General features: G+C 34.6%; 1 protein-coding gene across 2 annotated transcripts in view; it reads left to right on the top strand.

Annotated features, from left to right (window-relative positions):
- The window catches only part of Tbx20 (T-box transcription factor 20), a 52435-nt gene extending 34243 nt beyond the window's left edge, over positions 1-18192 (top strand). The window contains exons 7-8 of one of the 2 annotated variants that reach the window (XM_015490219.2): positions 12045-12157; positions 13313-18192. In XM_015490219.2, coding sequence (XP_015345705.1) covers positions 12045-12157; positions 13313-13653 — 454 coding nt within the window. In that variant the 3' untranslated portion in view covers positions 13654-18192. Of the gene's footprint in view, positions 1-3374; positions 7335-12044; positions 12158-13312 lie in introns of those variants that run through there. The other variant, XM_048786455.1, reaches the window with a different exon arrangement.
- Positions 18193-21159: the final 2967 nt, after the last annotated feature.

The raw sequence follows: 21159 nt of genomic DNA, 5'->3' as shown, positions 1-21159 counted from the left end.
TCTGTCTGTCCTATAGAAGAGGCATTTCTTTTAAAATCCTCGTCTGCCTTGGAATTCTGGACATGTTAGTCACATTTTGATCCAGAATGAGACTTTCTGCAGTGCAGTTTTGTGCACCTAGTTCCTCTCTCCTCTGTGTAGGATGTCTGCTTGTTTGGGCTTTCTTCCAAGCCTTCTGTCTAGCTCAGAAAAGAGAGAACTCTGCCACTGTCACGAACCAATTAGTTCAACCTGATGGTTGTTACCCAAGTAACGAACAAAATAAGTTCTCATTATCACTCTTAAAGAAAATCAGAATAGATTTGGGCCAAGAAGAAGATTATTTATATTAATTTTTGGAGGAGGGGAAATGATACTGGCTCAGAAAAATACCTATTAAGCTTAAGCCTAGTGAATAACAAACTATTATGGCTCATAAATTAGCTAATTCCCTTAATCTTTCATAAATCCCAACTATATTTGGGTATTATGGAGACTTTTACAAAGTAGATCATGAAATCTCTGTAATAAAGTAGAAGTGAAATGTCATTTGCATTTGTTATTTAAATGTCATAAATGTCATTTTATGTAAATATACATAAAAAATCCATCAAACAAGCCTGAATAAAGGGAAACACTACAGAAGAAGCAAGCTACTTGAAAGAAATACTAAAGATAGGAAATGGCAAAAGTTAATGCCATTTTTTTTTTTTTTGTACCTTAGACTGTACCCCTTCTCCTGCTGACCTGCAGTGCTCTCCTGGGACCTACACTCTGTTATAAGGAGCCATGGAGCAGATTAGGGCTTCTGAGATGGGGAGAACAGAGGACATCTATGTCACCTCTGCTTAGAGGGAGGGAACCCAGCAGCATACTGTTACTTGGATGTGTCTTAGTAACTAAGGCTGCTTTAACAAAAGCCATAAGTTGTGTGGATTATAAGTAACTAACATCTGTTTCTCATGGTTCTAGAGGCTGGGAAGTCCATGATCAAGGTGCTGGCAAATTTGTTGTCTGGTTCATCTCCCTCTCTGCTTTATAGATGGTGCCTTCTTGGTGGAAGCAAACAAGCTCCTTCAGGTCTCTTTTATAAGGGTACCAATCCTCATACATGAGGGCTCCACCCTCATGACCTAGTCCTTCCAGCATCCCACCTCTTAATATTATTATCACATTGGGGATTAGATTTCAGATTCAAACTTTGATGGGACATAGACATTTAGACCATAGTAGATATCAGAACCAAGAGACAAAAATCAAGGAGTTTAAAATTGAATTTTATCTCTGTGACTACTGAATAGCATATTATAATATTCTAATCTTGTCGAAATGAAAATAGCTTTTTTTCTTAATTATTGGTGTGTGATTTACTCTTTCTTAAATATGGATTAAAAAGTAAGAAATTAGTTTTCAACTTTATTATGTGTACAAAGGTATGCCCTGGTGTTTTGCTTTTAAATTTTCAGAAAAGAACTTAATAGGAAGTGTTTATTTTGACATTAGAATTAAATTTAGTAGTTTATCATGTTATCCCTGTCAGTACACCAATGATGCAACCAGGGTCCAGACAAAAAGTGATTTGCCTATAGTCAGCCACACAAAACCTGGGTTAGCACTCAGGTTTCTTTTCAACTAACACTTGAATTTTCTAAACTAACTACTTTAAAATTTTTGTTTTTCTTTATATGTAGTCACCTGTTACTTAACAACAGGGATATCCTCTGAGAATTGCATCATTACACAATTGCGCGGTTGTATGAACATCACAGAGTATACTAATACAAACCTAGGTAGTGTGGCCTACTGCGGACCTGAACTGTAAGGTACAACCATCCTTGTCTATATGTTCTGTCATTGACTTAAATGTCATTATGTAGTACATGGCTCTATTTATAGCTTCATAAACAATTAGAGCCATAATGAACCTACGAGATCATCTAGGTTCCCCTCCACACCCCCTTTTATGGAAGAAATCAAAGCCCAGATATATATAAGGAATCTGGTTACTTAGCTTCTTGGGAAAGAAAAAATCTCCAATGAAAATAGACTTGGTATAAAAGTCTACATGCATAAAATAAAAGAAGTTTTGTTTGGCAACTATATTAAATTTTGTTCTTTAATAAAATCTATTCATTTAATAAAATTTAAATAGTCTGTTAAGAAAACAACAAATGAGAAGGGATGGACTTTAACATAGTTAATTTATTTTTTTCAAATTATTGGACAAATCACCACAAAATTCCTTTAATTAGCAAAATGTTTTTCTGCATTAAGAGGTTACTCATTTATCTACGACTTTTAAGAGGAAACATTTGTTTTACAAAACTGCAAGTCTAAATCACTTCGATAAAATCCCTTTTTTCCCCCTTCCTAGAGACTAGCATAAGTAGCAATCGTTTATGGTTGACTTATGGTTGTGAATTATCCTGTTTTGTTCTTGCTGGTGTCTTTCCATCTGAGTGTAAAGGATGTCTGTTCCCTACTTCATAATTTAGTGAAGTTTATTTATAGGCTGAGTAATCTGGACTTTGCACAAAAGCTTTCTTCTAGTTGTCATAACCCTAAGACTTACAAAACTAGGTGTTTTTTTTCACTGAAAAATTATTTAAGCTACTAATTATAATATAAAACTAGAAATGTATATTACTGTGAAAAGGAAAAATCAATAGGATTTAGTTAAATAAAAATAAAGTCTAAAAGCTTTTTAAAAGATTAAGTATTTTGTTTTTCCATAATTGATTGCTTAATATATTTCAATTCTCAAATTAAAATTAATGATTTATAATACATCTCAAATTGTATTACCTAAAATTTTTCATTTATCAAGTATTTTGTGGAAGCTAAAATATTGATGTATTATAATTTATAGTATATCTGCATAAATCTTTAGTAAAATATTCTGACAAGGAGCTATTTATAAAGACCCAATGAGACATGATATAAACTTGAACAAGTTGATGAGCAACAACTTTAAATATTTTGTTTTCAAAAATTTAGGTTTGTTTTTAATGGATTTGACATTTTCTCCCTGAACACAGTTTTTTCCAGGTCTGTATTTAGAAGAGAAAATTACTAAAGTTTAAATGAAAATAACATTTAAGTATATATAATCAGAAAGAAAAAAATATATATATGGTGGGAAGGAAGGTTTAAATGAAGCATAGAAAGTTGTAGGGCTTGATAGTGTCAATTTCAACTAAAATGAATGATTGTGTAATCAGCTTTTGGAACACAGGATCTTGATACTCATTAATAATAAAGAAAATTTAATTTTATTATCTATAAATATTTACTGAGCACTTATGTGGTAGATAATATTTAAGCTGTATATGTGCATGAATTCACTTAATCATAACTTTTAAGAGAGAAATCATGTTAAAATCCTCATTTTACAGAGAGAAAATGGAGACATGGGAAAGTGAAGTAATTTGCCCTCAAGCACACAAGTGACAAGTGGCAGAATAAAGACAGTTAAGCAAACACACTCTTAAACCGCTTATTAGTGTTTTGATTTTCTTAGTGTGGCCACCTCCATGCTAGTGGCATCAGTGTCACTTGGAAACATATTAGATTCACCCCCCAGACATAGTCTGAAGCTCTAGGGTAGGGCTGGACAGTTTATGGTGAGGAACCCCCTAGGTGATTCTGATGCACACCATGTCTGAGACCCCTGTTTAGACAAAGGAAGCATTTTTTTTTTTTCTGATCTGGGACCAGTAGTCCAATAGTGAAGACAGTCAATGCAAGCACATAATTGCTATTAATCTAGTAAGTGCAGTAAAAGAGGAATTTATTTGGAACAGTGGTGATGAAGAGAATGTGAGGGGAAAGGGAAGGCTTTGCTTTTTGAGCATTGAGACATTTCAGAGATAGAGGAAGGGCAGCCAGTTCTAATATTGGTAGAACACTGGAGAGTTTGAACAAAAAGTTCAAATGACTTGAAGTAGTTCTGAACATTTTGGTAGGAGCTATGAAAATCATTGTCACCATCCTCTATTTTGCCCATGTTTGGCTCTGATTGTGTCTCTGACATGCATATTATTCCTGGAATTGATGGTTACAAAATAGTCAGAAAAGTTCTTTTAAAGATCACCCAAGAGAATGATGAACTTTTTTGCCTAGAAGATAATTTAGCGATAGATGCTAAAAAGGCTAACCTTCCATAATGGTATCCATTTTATTTACTTTTTAAATCCAAAGGTAAATCTACTAAAACTCAAGTCTCTTGCACTAGCATATAACAGAATTGAGCATGACAAGATACTGTCATAGCTCAAAAGACCTAAGTCACTTAACCTATTAGGTGAGTCATCCCTCATTTTTGAGGATACAGCATTTTAGAAATCCTTGTGATAGGCTTCTAGGCTACGTAAATTCTTTGCACTTTTCATTCTGCTGCAAATAGGGATTAGACATAAAGTAAACAACATGGGCTGACTACTTTTTGTAACATCTTCCAAAGAGATGGCTCTGATATGCACCACTGTGTTCAATCACTTAAAAGGCAATAATTCAATTATGCTATCCTTTATATAAGAACTGCCATTGCTTTCAGTTCACTTCCAGGCCTGACACAAGTAAATCACTTTGATAAAATCCCTTTTTTTCCCTTCCTAGAGACTAGCATAAGTAATGATACCAATGATCTAGCAAGGACAAAATGAATATAATGTATTTTTTATAGAAAGGCAGAATGTTTCTCAAGGCAGTGATTCATTGTGTTATTTAGAAAATGAGTTTTCTTTTGAGTGTATGTGAAAGATGTTTAAATGATCTTATATAAAAAAGCACTTTTGGAGAGGCAAATACTGTAATTCTATTTAGAATTTCAATGCTTGAATGTAGCATTTTGTATACGGAAATTACAGAAAGAGGAATACATATTAGAAATGTACCATCAATAATTTGGGCCCTTTGATGGCCATTCCTTTATAACTATACCAAAGAAAATATTTCTAGGATATTGAAACAAGTTTTGCTTTTACTGAAACAATCACCTAATTCTTATCTAATTTTATTTTAAATATTAAAAATAGAACACATGGCCCAGACTCAAAAAGATACCAACTTGAGTATTTGTTATAATTTTAATTTTATTATGAGTTGTATAGGTCATTTGACTTTCTTCTTAAGGATAAAGGTTATCCAAAATGACAGTCACTTTCTAATATTATAGTAAATTAAATCTTTGAGTAAGTGACGTTAACTGTTAAAGCTTCTAGTTTCAAAATTCAGCATATAATGACTGAACTATTTGGCAGTTAGCAGATTAATTAGGGCCTATGTCATGCCAAACTGTCATTTTCATTATTTTTTTTTATTAACGTGGATTGTACATGTTAATATGGTTCGGTGTGATATTTCAAAACAGGTACTCAGTGTATACTTATCATATCTAGCCTCCCTTATCTACTCTCTTGCCCTCACATCCCAATCTGTAGTAATCACTATTCTGTATTCAAATCAACTTTTAAAAATATTTCCGCATATGAGAGAGATCTTATTTCACTTAACATAATGTCCTCCAGTTATGTCCATTTTCTTGCAAATAGAAAGATTTCTTTTTTATGGCAGAATAATTTTACTCTGTATGTGTGTGTGTGTGTGTGTGTGTGTGTGTGATTTTCTTTAGCCATTCATGTGTTGATGGGTACCTACATTGATTCCATATTTTAGCCGCACAATGAACACAGGCATGTATCTTTTTTTAAAATATTTTTTTTTAGTTGTAGATGGACACAATACCTTTATTTTGTTTATTTATTTTTATGTGGTGCTGAGGATTGAACTCATGGCCTCACACTTACCTATGCAAGTGCTCCACCACTGAGCCACAACCCCTGAAGGTTTCTTTTTAGCATGCTGATTTCATTTCCTTTGGATATACACTCAGAAGTGGAATAGCTTGATCATGTAGTAGATCTGTGTACTTAATACAGTTACCATGATGAAGTTTTTATTTCAACAAGTCTGCTCAAGGAATTTCAAAAAAATAGATTATATTTGTAATCAAGTGAGAAAGAATCACTAAAGCTTTCATTTCCTCATGAAAATATTAATATGATAGGTATAATTTTGTAGTAGAATTGTAAAAATCATTCTAGAAAATTTCTCTGCTCACTTTAACATTAAATCACGGACAATTCCTCTTATTTGGATCACATTATTATGAATAAGGATTATTCAGAAAGGTAGAAATGGAGAAAATAATCTAGAGAATAAAATATTTTTGTCTATTTTAGATATATTTTTCTAGGGCCCTAACATTTTCTGAGTATCTTCTATGTGTCAGATACTATTTTAAGTAATTCAAATTCAGTATTATTTAATGCTGACACTAACAGTTATTATCATTATTCTCTGATTTCCTATTTATATTTTTCCATAGCACTATGACTTAATTTACTGTGCTTTTCTTCCCCACCCCCACTATTTTCCTCCCTTAGTAGGCCGGGAAGTTTAAGTGCTTTGTTTACTGCTATCTCTGTAATTTCTAAAATAATGCATTGTTCATAGCAGCAACTCATCATATGCATATCTATATGTGTGGATGTATTATACATTCATTTGTTTATTCACTATTCACTCATTTTATTTATATATAAGCATCTGAAAAGATTGTAGGAAACAACCAGTGCCTAATGTTCACACAGGAATGGGAAAAGTGCCTAATCCAACCAGTTGGAATGGAACATTTTTGATTTTACATGGCAATTGGTAGAGTGCTTAGGAGGGTTTTGCTTCAGAAGTGAGGAAAGGTTAGCTCTCAGCTGAACGGGGGTCCATTCCTATATCACATATTTTGTAAGCCAAACCCCAAACTACTTCCAAGTAACTTTCTCATATCCCAGAAGAAAGTTTTGTAATAAGAAGAATAAAGATAAAATGAGAGCGGGTTTCTTATTAGACAAAGTGAGGAATATTTTTAAAGAACAGAAAGAAAAGGGTCTGTCAACCTGGAGTTCTATACCCAGAAAAAAATGTTTTTAAAAAAACAAAAGCAAAATAAAGACTTTTCTTCAGACATACAAAAGCTAAAACAAACTGCACTACAGATGTATTTAATGAAGTTCTTCAGGTGAAAGGGGATTATACTAGATGTCAGTCTGGGTTTACACAAAAGAATGAAGAGCAGCAGGAATGATAACTACTTGGATAAGGAGATCAAATATTTTCATTCTATTTAAATTTTTTAAAAAGATAATTAACTATTTAAACAAATATAATAATGCAGAGTGGGATTTATGTAAATCAAAATGTTTGACAGGAATGGCACAAAGGTTGGAAAGGAGAAATGAAAATATATTATTGTGATTTTTTTGGGTGGGACATTGATGGGGATTAGTGAAATTGTTTTTTGTTTTTTTTTTTTTGAGGGGGGGCGTGTACCAGGGATTGAACTCAGGGGAACTCAGCCACTGAGGCACATTCCCAGCCCTATTTTGTATTTTATTTAGAGATAGGGTCTCACTGGCACCTTGATGTTGCTGAGGCTAGCTTTGAACTCATGATCCTCCTGCCTCAGCCTCCCAAACCACTGGAATTACTGGCGTGTACCACTGCACAAGGCAGTGAGATTCTTATACCATACTTGAAAACATAATAATTAACTTGAACATAAATTGTGACAAAGATGTTTACTACAAATGTGAAGGCATCTACTATCATAACATAAGAAAGTTGTAACTAATAAACCAATGAAGGAAACAAAATGGAATCATAAAAATTTAACCATAAAGAAGGAAAAATAAAGGAAAAAGACAATAAAGAGCAGATGTACAAATAGGAAACATATAAGAAGCTAATAAATTTCAGTGTAACCACATAAAAATCACTTTAAATATAAATTCACTAAATACCTCAATTTTTGTTTGAATTAAAAAGTAAAGTGAGCCCAAACTTATGTTGCCTACAAGGAACACACTTTACATATGAAGACATAAACTGAAAGTAATAGAAACAATTTCTAACAATAGAAACAATTTCTAAACAATTTCTAACAATAGAAACAATGATCTAACATGTTAGCACTAATCAAAAGAAAGCCAGAATGGCTATATTAATGTCAAAGTAGATTTCAGGGAAAAGAAGGTTATTAGAGACAAAGTAGATCATTTCATACTAATTAAAAGGCTCTACTCCTCAGGAGGACATGCAATCTAAGGTGTTATGCACCTAATAATAAATCTTCATGTTTGGCAGAACTATAAGGACAAAGAGACAAATATACAGTCATCCTTAAAAATTTCAATATTCCTCTCAAAATAATCGGGTAGACCAAGTAGATATAAAATGAGTAATGAAGAATATTTGAATATTATTAACCAAATTGACCCCGTTTACATTAGAAAACACTCCTTCCATCATCAGCCAAATATATCTTCTTTGCAAATTTTCCATGATAGACCATACTCTATATCACAAGTCTCAATATATTTAAATGCATGTAACTTTTACAAAATATGTTCTCTGACCACAACAGACATGAATTATATCAGAAATCAATGACAGGAAGACATCCTATACATATTTGGAAACTAAATAGCTAACTAAATCTGTTATTTATATAACAGATTATATAATTATGTTAAACTAAAACTGTTATTTACTTAGAAAATGAAAACAACCCATAGGGCAAGGAAAATATCAAAAAGGAAATAAGAAAATATTTTGAACTGAAGGAAAATTAAAATATGCAGTGGGATACTGCTAAAAAGTATTTAGGGAAAATTTTTATCTTCTTTAGTATTGAAAGAATATCTCAAATCAATTACCTCATCTTTCATCTCAAGAAACTAAACAAGGGGCTGGGATTGTGGCTCAGCGGTAGAGCGCTTGCCTAGCACAGGCGGGACCTGGATTCGATCCTCAGCACCACATAAAAATAAAGGCATTGTGTTGTGTTCATCTACACTTACAAAATAAATGTTAAAAAAAAGAAACTAAACAAAAAGAGCACATGAGATCCAAGTTCAGGGGAAGAAAGTAAATAATAAATATTAGAGTCGAAATCAATGGAATAGAAAACAGGAGAACAACAAAGAGCATCAATGGAACCAAATGGAGAGATTAATAAAATTGACAATTCTTTCAGCCAAACTGACCCCAAAAAAGTGGGGAGGTGGAAAACACAAATTACCATTATCAATGAGAGAAGTAATATCACCATAGATTCTTCAAATATTAAACAGAATGATAATAAAAGAATATATTCTATAACATATTATAAACACTTCTTATAATTTTCACAATTTAAATAAAATGCACAATTTTTTTGAAGGCACAAACTACTAAATATTATTCAAGAAGAAGTAGACAATCTGATGGCTGTGAATTTGTAGTTAAAAACCATTCCATTGGCTGGGGATGTGGCTCAAGCAGTAGCGCACTCGCCTGGCATGCGCGCAGCCCGGGTTCGATCCTCAGCACCACATACAAACAAAGATGTTGTGTCCGCCAATAACTAAAAAAAAAAACAACCATTCCATTAAAAAAAAAATTGCAGGTGCAATGACTTTACTGGTAAATTGCACCAAACATTTAAGGAAGAAATAATAACAATTTTACATAAGCTATTCTAGAAAATTGGAGAAAAGGGAATATTTTAAAACTAATTCTGTGAGACCAGTATAATAACCTTAATGCTAAAACTAAAGAAAGATAACACAAAATGAAAAACTACAGCCCAATATCCTTTATAAATATTATGGAAAAATTCTAAACCGAATTCTAGGCAATTGAGTCCAACAAAAAGATAATGTATCAGGACTGACTAGGGGTTAGTTCAGGAATGTTGGGTTAGTTTAACATATGAAGTCCAACCAATATATAATTTACCATATTAACAAACTAAAAAAGAAAAAGCATTTGATCATTTCAGTAGACATACAAAAACATTTAAGAAAATTCAACATCTTCCTGGTAAAAATTTATTAAACTAGGGAACCTTTTCAGTCTGATACAGGCATATACAAAACACTGAGGGCTAATATTATACCTAGTGGTCAAAGATTAAATGATTTTGTTCAAAATAAGGAAAAATCATGGATGTCTACTCTTACCACTGTGAGTTCAAATTTGTATGGGCACTTTTAGCTATTGCAATAAGCCAGGAAAATTAAATAAAATTCATCATGATTGGAAAATAAACAAGCAAAATTATCTCTGTTCACAGAATTTTTTTTTTATCTGTTATTTATATAGAAAATGAAAACCTATATAAAAGCTACTCGAGTAAATAGGTGTGTTTAGTAACGTCACAGGGTACAGGATCAACATACAAAAAAATAACATATCTATTATCAGTGAACAATTAGAAATCAAAATAAAAAGCAATATTTACTAAAACATGTTTAGGGATAAATCTGGCAACAGACATGCAAGACATATTTAAAACTACAAAACACTGCCGGCTGAGTAGGGTAGCACACGCCTGTAATCCCAGTGGCTTGGGAGGCATCAGCAGGAGGATTGCAAGTTCAAAGCTGGAATCAACAACTTATTGAGGCCCTAAGCAATTTAGTGAGACCCTGTCTTTAAATAAAATACAAAAAAAGGTTGGCAATGTGGCTCAGTGGTTAAGTGCCTCTGGGTTCAATCTCTGGTACCAAAACAAAACAAAAAACAAAGCACTGCTGAGAGAAACTAAAGAAGACTTAAATAAAAGAAAGGATATATTGGTGCATGGGTTGAAAGACTTAATATGTCAGTTCTTCACAAGTTGTTCTACAGATTCAACACAATTCTGATCAAAATCCCAGTAGGCTTTTTAAAAGAAATGAATAAAGTATAATACTGAAATTCATATTATAATACAAAGGGAATAGAATAACAAAAACAACTTTGAAAAAAATACTAGCTAATTTCAAGACTTTATTTGAGCTATAGTAATCAGGACAGTGTGGTTTTGCTATCAAGATCACGCACAGATCAAAAGAACAGAATGGAGGATTAAGAAGTAGACTCATCCCCTATTCTAGTTGAGAAGACTACCTTTTTCATCTGTGCACATATATGAGCTTTCTAGAACACCAAATGAACTATGAATTAGATAGTATTTTTCCCACAGGTAAAGTATGTATATCTATGTGAAATCATAAGGGTTACATTTTGAAAAGTTAGTATGACATTTATTCATTTTTCTTATTCCTCCAATATGAAATTTACTACCAACATAAAATTTTAAATCCTCTTTTGGTCATTTGGTGGTTAATTTAGTGTTGATCTGTAGTTCACAGATATACCTAAAATATATGCTGTGCAAACTGATGTGCTATTAGTATTCATTTAACTTGGCTAAAATCTTGATAGTTTTTTTTTAATAGCAGATCAATTGTCCAGTACCAAAATAATTTTTGTTTTTAAAGTTAACCTCATTCTTTGATTCACAGACTGTGGTGCAAGAGGAAGATAATTTACAAAGACAATGTACCAGTTTTTCTGGGGGCTTAAATGTCTTACTGCCATTTATGTCTCCTTCATAGTTTTTCTGTAATTTTCAGTCTTAAATCAGTAAGGAGCTCAAAGTGTGCATTAATCAAACTATCCATATTGTCATGTACTATCATTGATTGTTTGATCTGTTAGTGAACAATAAGTCTTTTTTATGATCAATTATTTTGGATTTTTTGGCAACATTTTGTCAGATGTTGAATCAGTGCCGTTTGGATCATTTGAGTATTTTGTATTCATTGTCAGTGAAATCATTAGAAAATGCTCCACAGATTCTCTTCTGTCACAAAATTTTTCATATCATTAAATTCCATATTCCTGTAGTCAGGTATCATGGTTCCTTGTTCACCTCTTTATCCTTCATCTTATAGGGTTTCAAGAGATTGCTCTCATCCTATAGTTATATGTGCTTGCATTTATGGACTTGAGTTTATGTCTGAGGAGTCACTCTACAACAGAATAAATGCACACGTTTCACATGTTCTTTCCCTGAAGTGGTTTCCTTTTGGCTGAGAAAACAGATTTACTGACTAGTGAATTATCCTTAAGACCCCCTTGTATCTCTGAGTTCTTAACTTTGTAGTGAACTCATTACATATTACTTTGTAACCTAGGGAAAGTGTGGAGAGCCTGATCCAGAAGCATTCCTATGCCCGCTCACCCATCCGTACCTATGGAGGAGAAGAGGATGTCCTGGGGGATGAGACTCAGACAACCCAAAATCGAGGTAAGATAGCTTTGGGGGTTGTGGAGCCAGTGGGAGCTAGAGTTCCTAAAGGAGAACGAAGGTAGGTACTTGATGAGACGGCCTGTCCCCAAGGTACACACTGTCAGGAAAGGATTTCAGGGCCTTCTCAGGAGGGGACAGCCCCTTACGATCTTATGATTTCCACATGTATTATTGTCCAAGTTCTAAGTGATTACACTGAGTTACTGTTTTCTAGTAAAAGGACACTGAGCCTTTGACTTAGGGGTCAGGAGGTACTTGTCTGCAATTTAGTACCAAAGAGCTGTTGAACCTTGGGGGCAGTTTATTAGTCTTTCTGAACTTCAGCTATATAATCTGAAAATGAAGGAATATATCGTTCTGCGTACATTAGGTATGTCTTTTTAGGATCAAAGATAGAAGTGGAAAACACTTTTAAAAGAGGATTGTCCTGTGAAGGGCATCACATAAAAGTGGTGACCCCAGTGGTGAGAGGAAGAATAAGCTGAGTTTCCCTGTTTTAGGGAGGAGCCCCTACACTTGGGGAAGGAAGTCCTGAGATGAGGCCAGAGGTGCTGTATCCCGGGAACTGGAGCATTTGTATGGGGAGGGAACCTCTGTCATTATTTTTTGTCCATACTATAGATGGTATCACCAGAGAAAATATAGAGTATTTCTTATTACTTAACCATGCAAACTGCTAATATAGCCAGAAAATTTAATGTCAATTCTTGTTTAAACTTTTAGGTGCTGCAATATAGGACAGCTTATTCTTTTGGATTCTCATAAGTGGCTTTGGAAGTTATATAGCTTTGTTGAGACTGAGACATCCATAAGGAGTCTTTTTTATGGAGATGCTGCAAAAGTTAGAACACAGATATTTGGAGCCCCAGGGAATCAGTTCATCACCTTCAGACAAGCTATTAGTGTTTTGGTCATTCTGTAGGAATATGCAGGCCATTTAGTGAGTTAAGTCTTTTTTCAGTTGGTAAATTCTTTCTTCCATGCAGGATTTAAATAATATCTTCGTATCTAAAAAGGTAGATTTGGCCCATGACAAATCTCATGTTCAGTTGTCTTTTCAAATCATAGATCTATTAAATATTTTTGAAAATAAATAGAACTTTACAGATAATGCCATTCCAGTCTAATGAGTGTGTTTTTTTTTCCTCATAGGGTCAGCCTTTACAACATCTGACAATTTATCTCTCAGCTCCTGGGTATCATCATCTTCCAGTTTTCCTGGATTTCAGCACCCACAGTCTCTGACTGCTCTTGGCACCAGCACAGCATCCATAGCAACACCCATTCCTCACCCCATACAGGGTTCTCTGCCACCATATAGTCGGCTGGGGATGCCTCTGACCCCATCAGCCATTGCGAGCTCCATGCAAGGGAGTGGTCCAACGTTCCCTTCATTCCACATGCCACGGTACCATCACTACTTTCAGCAGGGGCCCTATGCTGCCATCCAGGGACTACGCCACTCCTCTGCTGTGATGACACCATTTGTATGACTCTTCTAAAAAGGGGAGAATTTAGATCCAGAATGTGCAAATGGGTATGGAAATATAGGCAGGGTTGGGTGGGCGGGATAGCGGGTATTGGAGCAGGGGCTCTCCAAGATACATGGGACCTATTAAAGAGGAGAGCTGGACTCACAATAAAATCTAATGCTAAGGGAATGCACCACGGACCAGGATTCATCTGTAGTTGGGAGAACATCTCTTAGAGAACTTAAGTTGGGAACCTGTCTTAGGTTCAGGGGAGAATCAACATAAAGTTCTTAGCCAGCCTAAATCTTGCAACTAATAGGATATTAATTTACCCAGAAAGCTTAATAATATAAGGCAGATGAATGTTAAGGTGCTTTACTCCTTAGTTAAAAATGCTGTGTCAATGCAGTACTGTATAAAATCAGTGTGTATAGGTTTTCTTTCTGCTTTCCACAGTTAAAAGAATCTTCAAAGAGGCAATACTATATAGCATACTGACCATATGACTAACTTAAGTCAGTTTCTCCCTGTAGAAAGTGGGAGCCAATAGAGAAATATCTGTAGTGCTGTAGCTTAAGCATGTTTAGTTTTTTGTATTTAGTTTGCTGGGGAAGGAGATGAGATAATGCTAATGCATCCTGTTGTGTGGATGAATATGTGTAGTAAGCCTTCACAAAGCTCTTTTTGCAATATTGAAGGGCCAGTACTTGACAAGCTCAGTCTTTAGTTTTCTTTCTTTCTAATTCTCTTTCTTACAACAACTTGTTGGTTTTGAAGCAAGGGCCTCTCTAGATTAAGGACTGATTTTTTTTCTGGGCTGCATTCTAAATACACTACTGACTTACCACTGAGGAACCCTCCAAAGCCTATGCAAGATGATATGTGAGGCTTTATTTCACTTACAGCTTAAATAAAAAGATGGTTGTTCTGTTCTGAAAGGAATTTTTCTACCAAGTGAGCCAAAGGCCCCTTCATTTTCACTTCAGCTTTTGGGAGACTTTATGGATGTTAAAAAGCATTGGGCCCATATTCTTATTTTTGATAAATCTGCTTTGTTGCTGCTGCCACTGATTGACAGGGTTTAAGAATGACCATTCTAAATGCTTGGGTAGCCATGATTTAGTGTGCTCATGTGTAGTAATGTGCCCATGTATCTGACTTATCTTTTTTCCTTACTGTGTTACATTTGGAGACTCTTACCATTTTCTCACTCCCTAATATGAAATTGCATATTAACTTGCTGACTGAAACATTGGCAGTTCTTATAAATCCATTAGAGCCTCATCCACTTTATTTTCAACTTTCGCTATCTTCTTAAGCTTTTCTTTAATGTGTATAATAGTAATTAGTTATATTTTAATTCTATATAATCCATATTATTTTTGAGCATCATATATCTTAGCATTTACAGTCTGGGTAACCACATTTGGTATTTAGCAACAGTTCATTTTCCTAATAATAAAGATTTAATGAAGTTAATAGTCTTTCAACTCAAGGTATAATGCATTCCAGCTACAGGATGTAAACTGTCTTCTTAGCCAATTTCCCCAAAACTCTAATTTAATGTCTATATGTAATTTTCATTCTATTCTGTTCTTACTGCAAAAGTATTGAATCTGTTATGAGAGATGGGAAATATTGTTACTGACAGTAGAAGTGTATTTGGGGGGGTAAATGCAATATACTTATCACATCAGACTTCCGTAGATTTTATTTGGTTGTTTAACGTTAGACTTCTACACATCAAATGCCTTTCTTGGACATGTTCAGCCCATGAAACAAGGCATCTTGACTCAGTCTGACCATGAGATGCCAATTTTGGATTTTACACTTGCCATTTTTCACTGAATCCTAAAGACTACTTACAAAGGAGCACGGACTTTGTTAACAAAGCATTTCAAAGCCCTATGGCATATCCTGTAGGTTAATTTCTAACTTCTTGCATGTTATGCTGTAGCATCCTTAGGTAGTTTACTTTCAGAGTACAGATGTGCAGTTCTTTAAACAGAGCAGTTATGACTAATGTTTAGATAGGGGCTTAATATTTAATAGTTGGCCTATTGCCAGTATTCCTTTGAATACAGAGTGCTATTGCCTAAAGCAGGAATAACAAAAGATGCTATTTTACACAATGATGCCACTCAATTACTGGTCTGCTTAAGTGAATCTGTGTCTAAATTTCCTTTTCAAAGAGAATTAGAGGATTATTTACTATTTGAAAATTCTCCCAATACCAAGTAGGCTTATGTGTTTTTTTGTGAAATGTAGTTGTATACCATTATTTCCTAACTCATAACTTTGTTTTGTAATTAAGCAATATGAGACTAAAACTAGGGTAGAGGCTTAAAGAAAAGCAAAGCATGCTCTGGAAAAATGATCCCTGAAATTCTACATGGGATATATTTTTAACAGTGGTATTACCTGAACTAGAGAGAAAAAGCACAAGAGAAAGAGAGTGCAAGCAAATCAGTCACTCTAGTCATGGGAACCAAGAGGTAGACATTAACCCCACCTGTGTCATTCCAAATTATTCTGGTTGTCAATTCTTATTGACCCTGGGGAGCTTAGTATTTAAAATTCCAAATCTATTCTACCTAAGGTGATTGCAAGAACTATATATTTAATGGGAAAGCCAACCAAATGATAACAACCAGGAGTTACATTTGTAATAAATTCTTGTTTTTCCCTCTAAGTATATTATAGTATTAAAAAGCACAGCTAATGTGCAGTGCTGCTAAAAAGAGTTCCTGCCTGTCAGACCAGATTGGTGGAACTGTAAGGAATCAAATCCGTTTATAACTTAGTAGGCTCTGCATTTGAGATTTATTTTTAAAACAATTGTCAATAATTTTAAGTTCAGTTATTCTTTCTACTTATTTAGTAAATCTCTTCCCTCCTCTGCCTACCTTTAGCAGTACAAGCAATAAATATATCCATCCTGTGTCTAACATATCACAAATTTTTAGGTAACAGGTCTCGATTAATAATTTTGTATTGCATTGCTGGTCACTTTGAGTTTATACCAATGGTATCTTTCCAGGAGGACCTATCACCATTTCTGATAGTTGGGCACTGAGTGGATGATATTATGAAGCTTCCTGATAATGCCTTATTATCTAGCAAGCACCCTTGTGTAGGGCTAAGCTGCAGGAGATACAGTGACTTCTGGGGCATTCCAAGATCTCTCCTCTTCCACCTTTATCCACACTTCTGTCATTTTGTTTCTTTAGCCACAACCATCTCCTAAACAAAAAGGAAAAGGAAACCCTCTAAAAGCCCAGGAAATAAATGTGAAGTATCTTCATCTCATACTGCTTATGAATTTTTCAGAAAGATGTCAGGATATTTATCCCATTTCTATGTTTCACATTAGCTTTTCACACCATCTTGTTTATATAAAGCCCGATTGTACTGAGAACGAACACCTTCAAATTAAGTGGATGGAATGACTTTATACCCCATTAAATATACAGACAAGTTAATCATGACTTAGTAACTAAAGCTCCAGAAATTCAGTTATGCAATATACAGGGAAACATCACAAGAAAACGAACACTTTATTCTATCTTCCACTGACTTAAGTGAGTAAAATTGTTTTCATTATGAAATGGATAGAGAATTGATAATTATTAAGACAAGAAGATGCTCTAGCCTAAATCTAGACAGAAGATTTTCAACTTGCTCCTCTAGCTAGTGGTGCCTGAGAGGAGTTTTGTATAAATTTTTATATTATGTTATAATTAAAGTATTCTTTTTTTTCTGTAAACAAGCAAATGTTACAGACTCTTTAAACTTTAGAAAATCATAAAACTCTTCCTTCATTACTTTCTCATCCATTCCATTTATAAAATATCCTAGTTCTTATTTTTCTTCAGCATGCTTAAATACAGAAAAGTTCATTTATAAATATTTGATGGGCAAGTAATCCAAAAATATTTTCCAGCCTTCTTTCTGTTTCTCTCTCAAATAATTTCAATCCCCTCTCCCCTCTAAACAAAGTAGAAGGTAATAACTTTTCATTGTTTCAAGTAATAAGTAAATAACATTTTTGTGAAATAGTATATCTGGACAAAAAATACAATTTGTTGTATTTTACTTCTGGTACATTAACATACTGTATTTAGTTTTTGTTTTTTTTTTTAATTTCCAAAACCTAAAAGAAGTTCTTTTATTTCCTAAAGGGTGAAATTAGATATGCCTCTTTAAACTATCACAGTTTCATGGTTTGCTGTGTCTTCGTTTGCTTACTGAACTGTGTGAGAACCATCACTGTAATGAAGTGTGTGTGTTCAGGGTGGGAGGGAAGGGCTTGGGAAATGTTCTATGGAAAAAAGGAAATTATACGCATAATACTATGAAGTAACATCTAATGAAGTTCTTTTTAAGTGCAATATATTTATTTCTGCTAGAAATGTATTATCAACCTTATGTAATATTTGAAGCAGTACATGTTATTTGTAAACAGCTTAAAATTATATATTACCCCAAATTGTACAGAAGTACAAATGTGTGGATATCAGTTTCTTTCATTAAAAGTGGTGTGGTTTTGATATATATGCACACATTTACATCTCTCATTATCTTACACACTGTAACTTTTGGTACCTTTTTCCTTACCTGAAAGAAAGATTAAGTGACACTATGTGGTCACAGCTGGCCTCTCCTAGACCAGACACAGCACTGGATTATAACACAATATTGTAGCATTGTCTTTAATTACATTTGAATGACATCAGCAAAAGCATTACTCGCATACACCACCATTTCCCATTTTTCTACACCTAGTCCCCTTCTGTTTATCTTATATAATGTACCCTCAGAATCCTGTGATTTTTGTACCTCTTGTACTGAATGGTCCTGAAGACCATGAGCACTTGGATGTGCTATAATGATATTACACAAAGCAGGTTGACCTGAAATAAGATTAGTCAAATTCAAAGTCCTAATCCTCCTTCCACATGGCAGTCCTTCAAAATATGTGGCATTATCAGACCTTTTGCTTTCAAGTTTGCTCTTACTCTTAAATTTTTGTTCACGTTGAACACCAACCTTTAAAAAATCATTTAATTAGAAGAATTTCAAGTTTTAAGAAAAGTTGCAAGAATGGTATAACAAAACTCTGTACATCCTTAACCCAGATTCACCTGCTGCTACCTTTAGCACTATTTGCTTTATCTTGTGCATACTGAGTAGTGTACACACACACACACACACAGACAGACAGTGCACAGATAAGTAATATATAGAGCTTGCTTTCTGAATCATTATAGATTAAGTTGAACATATGCCCCATTGTCTCTAAATAATTCAGAGTATATTTTAAAAAATAAAATTTCATTAAATAACCACAGGACTGTTAGCAACTTCGGAGGATTTAACAATGACACAATACTTTAATCTAACCTCTGTATTTGTTTTGATAAATATGTACTCAGTTTTGTCAAATGACCCAGTAGTGTCTTTTGTATCATATTACTTCTATCAGAATAGATGCACTTGGTCTTTTATGACCAAAGGAATCTTATTTTTCAATGGTTTATAACTTATTATCATCCTTAATTATGCTGATACTCGAATTATTCCAGTTTTACCATTTGACAAAAATGAGTACATATTGTTATTTTTAATTCCAAAACATTCCCAATAGGGTCCTTTTTACCTTTGATACATTCCATCTTTATCTGGCCTCTTCCACGGTATGTACCCTGGTTCCCAACAATGTCAACATATTTGTTAAATTATCTAACAAATTTTATATTGTTTCACTCATACATCTATCAAAAACAAGCCGACTAAAAAGAAGACAGGGCCTGTGCAGTGATGCACATCTGTAATCCCAGTGATTCAGGAGGCTGAGGCAGGTGGATTGCAAGTTCAAGGCCAGCCTCAGCAACTTAAGAGAGACCCTAAGCAATTTAGAAGACCCTGCCTCAAAAAAAAAATAATAAGGGCTGGGGATGTTGCTCAGTGGTTAGGCACCCTTGGGTTAAATATGCAGTACAAAAAAAAAAAAAAAAGCAGGATACATTTGCTGTTGTTTCCTGTTATTCAACTTAAGAGTATTGTCACAGACACATTCAGGATTTAGGTGAGGTGAGGGTTCTTCTTGCCCTCCTTGCAGCACAGCTGGGTTCATTTTTCAGTTTTCTTTTTGTTTAAATGGATTTTTCTTCCCATCCTTATTGTTTTAAAAATATACAAAAAATTAACGAGCTTCTAACAACAACAACAACAACAAATAACTCATAGAATTAATTAATGATTAGCAAGGCTGTAGTACAAGGTTAATATTTAAAAAGTCAATTGTTTTCCCTCTATGCCAGAAATGAACAATTGGAATTTGAAGTAAAAGCAAAACACTCTTTATATCAGCACTAAAAAAGTGAAAAAAAAATGAGGTATAAATAAACAAAATATGTTCAAGGTCTGTGTGAGAAAAACTACAAAATGCTGAAGAAAGAAGTCAAAGAAAAGCTAAATAAATGGAGAGATACTGGAGATACTGCATGTTATGATTAGGAAGACTCAATATTATGAAGATGTCACTTTTTCCTAATTTGTAGTTTCAAGCATAGTCCTGATCAAAATCCCAGCAGGTTAATTGTGGCTATAAAATAAGCTTCTAAAGTTTATCTGGAAAGGCTAAAGACCCAGGATAGCCAACTCAATATTGAACCAAGTCAGAGAACTGGCAGAGGTCAACTTGAAAGCTTACTACAAAGCTACAGTAATAAAGACAGTGTGTACTGGTGAGAGAAAAGACAGATTGGGGGACAGAATAGGGAGCTCAGAAATAGACTCACATGAATAAAATTAATGGATCTTTGACAAAGGAACAAAGGCAATTCAGTGGAGGAGCTGTAATATTTTCAACAAATGGTAGTGGAACAATTGAATATCCACATCTGCCTCAGTCTGGCTGGGCACAATCAGGAGCCACTTGTCAAAAGAAACTAACTTTATTTTTAGAACCACACACGCCAAACAAAACAGCCTCTCAGGAAAAACCCTCAGAGCCTCAACTGCCACCACCGGCTTCCCACAAGCCTCTCTCTCCCACACAAGCTTCTCTCCACCTCCCACAATCCTCCTGCTCTTGAGGCCGATTGGCTGGGTCACGTGGGCGGAGCCAAAAAAGTCCCCCAATGAGCAGCTCCGTGGTCTGAAAGGGCAGGGAAACAGCCCAATGAGCATCACCGCAGAGGAGCCAATCAGCTAGATGTTGCTGGGGCCGCTGTGAGCCAATCATCAGCTGGCAGCTGGAAGTTTGCTGGGGCCCCTTCGGCTGTGGCTCTCAACATCTCCCCCTCTCTGTTTAAACAAAAAGCATGTGGCTTAGGGACCGTGCCTGCCTTAGGTTGTCCAATAGTACATATGGTCCTTATCCCTTAGGTTGGTACCATTGCAATTGGATCTTACCCGTCATTGACTACCGGTCCAATATACAGCCACACCCTACCTGCCTACAGTTACTACCACATCAGTTAATCCACATCAGTTGATCAATTCACTGATTAGGTTACAACT

This window comes from Marmota marmota, unplaced genomic scaffold (genome assembly GCF_001458135.2).
Source record: "Marmota marmota marmota unplaced genomic scaffold, marMar, whole genome shotgun sequence".
NCBI classification, from domain to species: Eukaryota; Metazoa; Chordata; class Mammalia; order Rodentia; family Sciuridae; genus Marmota; species Marmota marmota.
The sequence above is the reverse complement of the archived record's forward strand: the minus strand, read 5'-3'. Positions and strand labels throughout refer to the sequence as shown.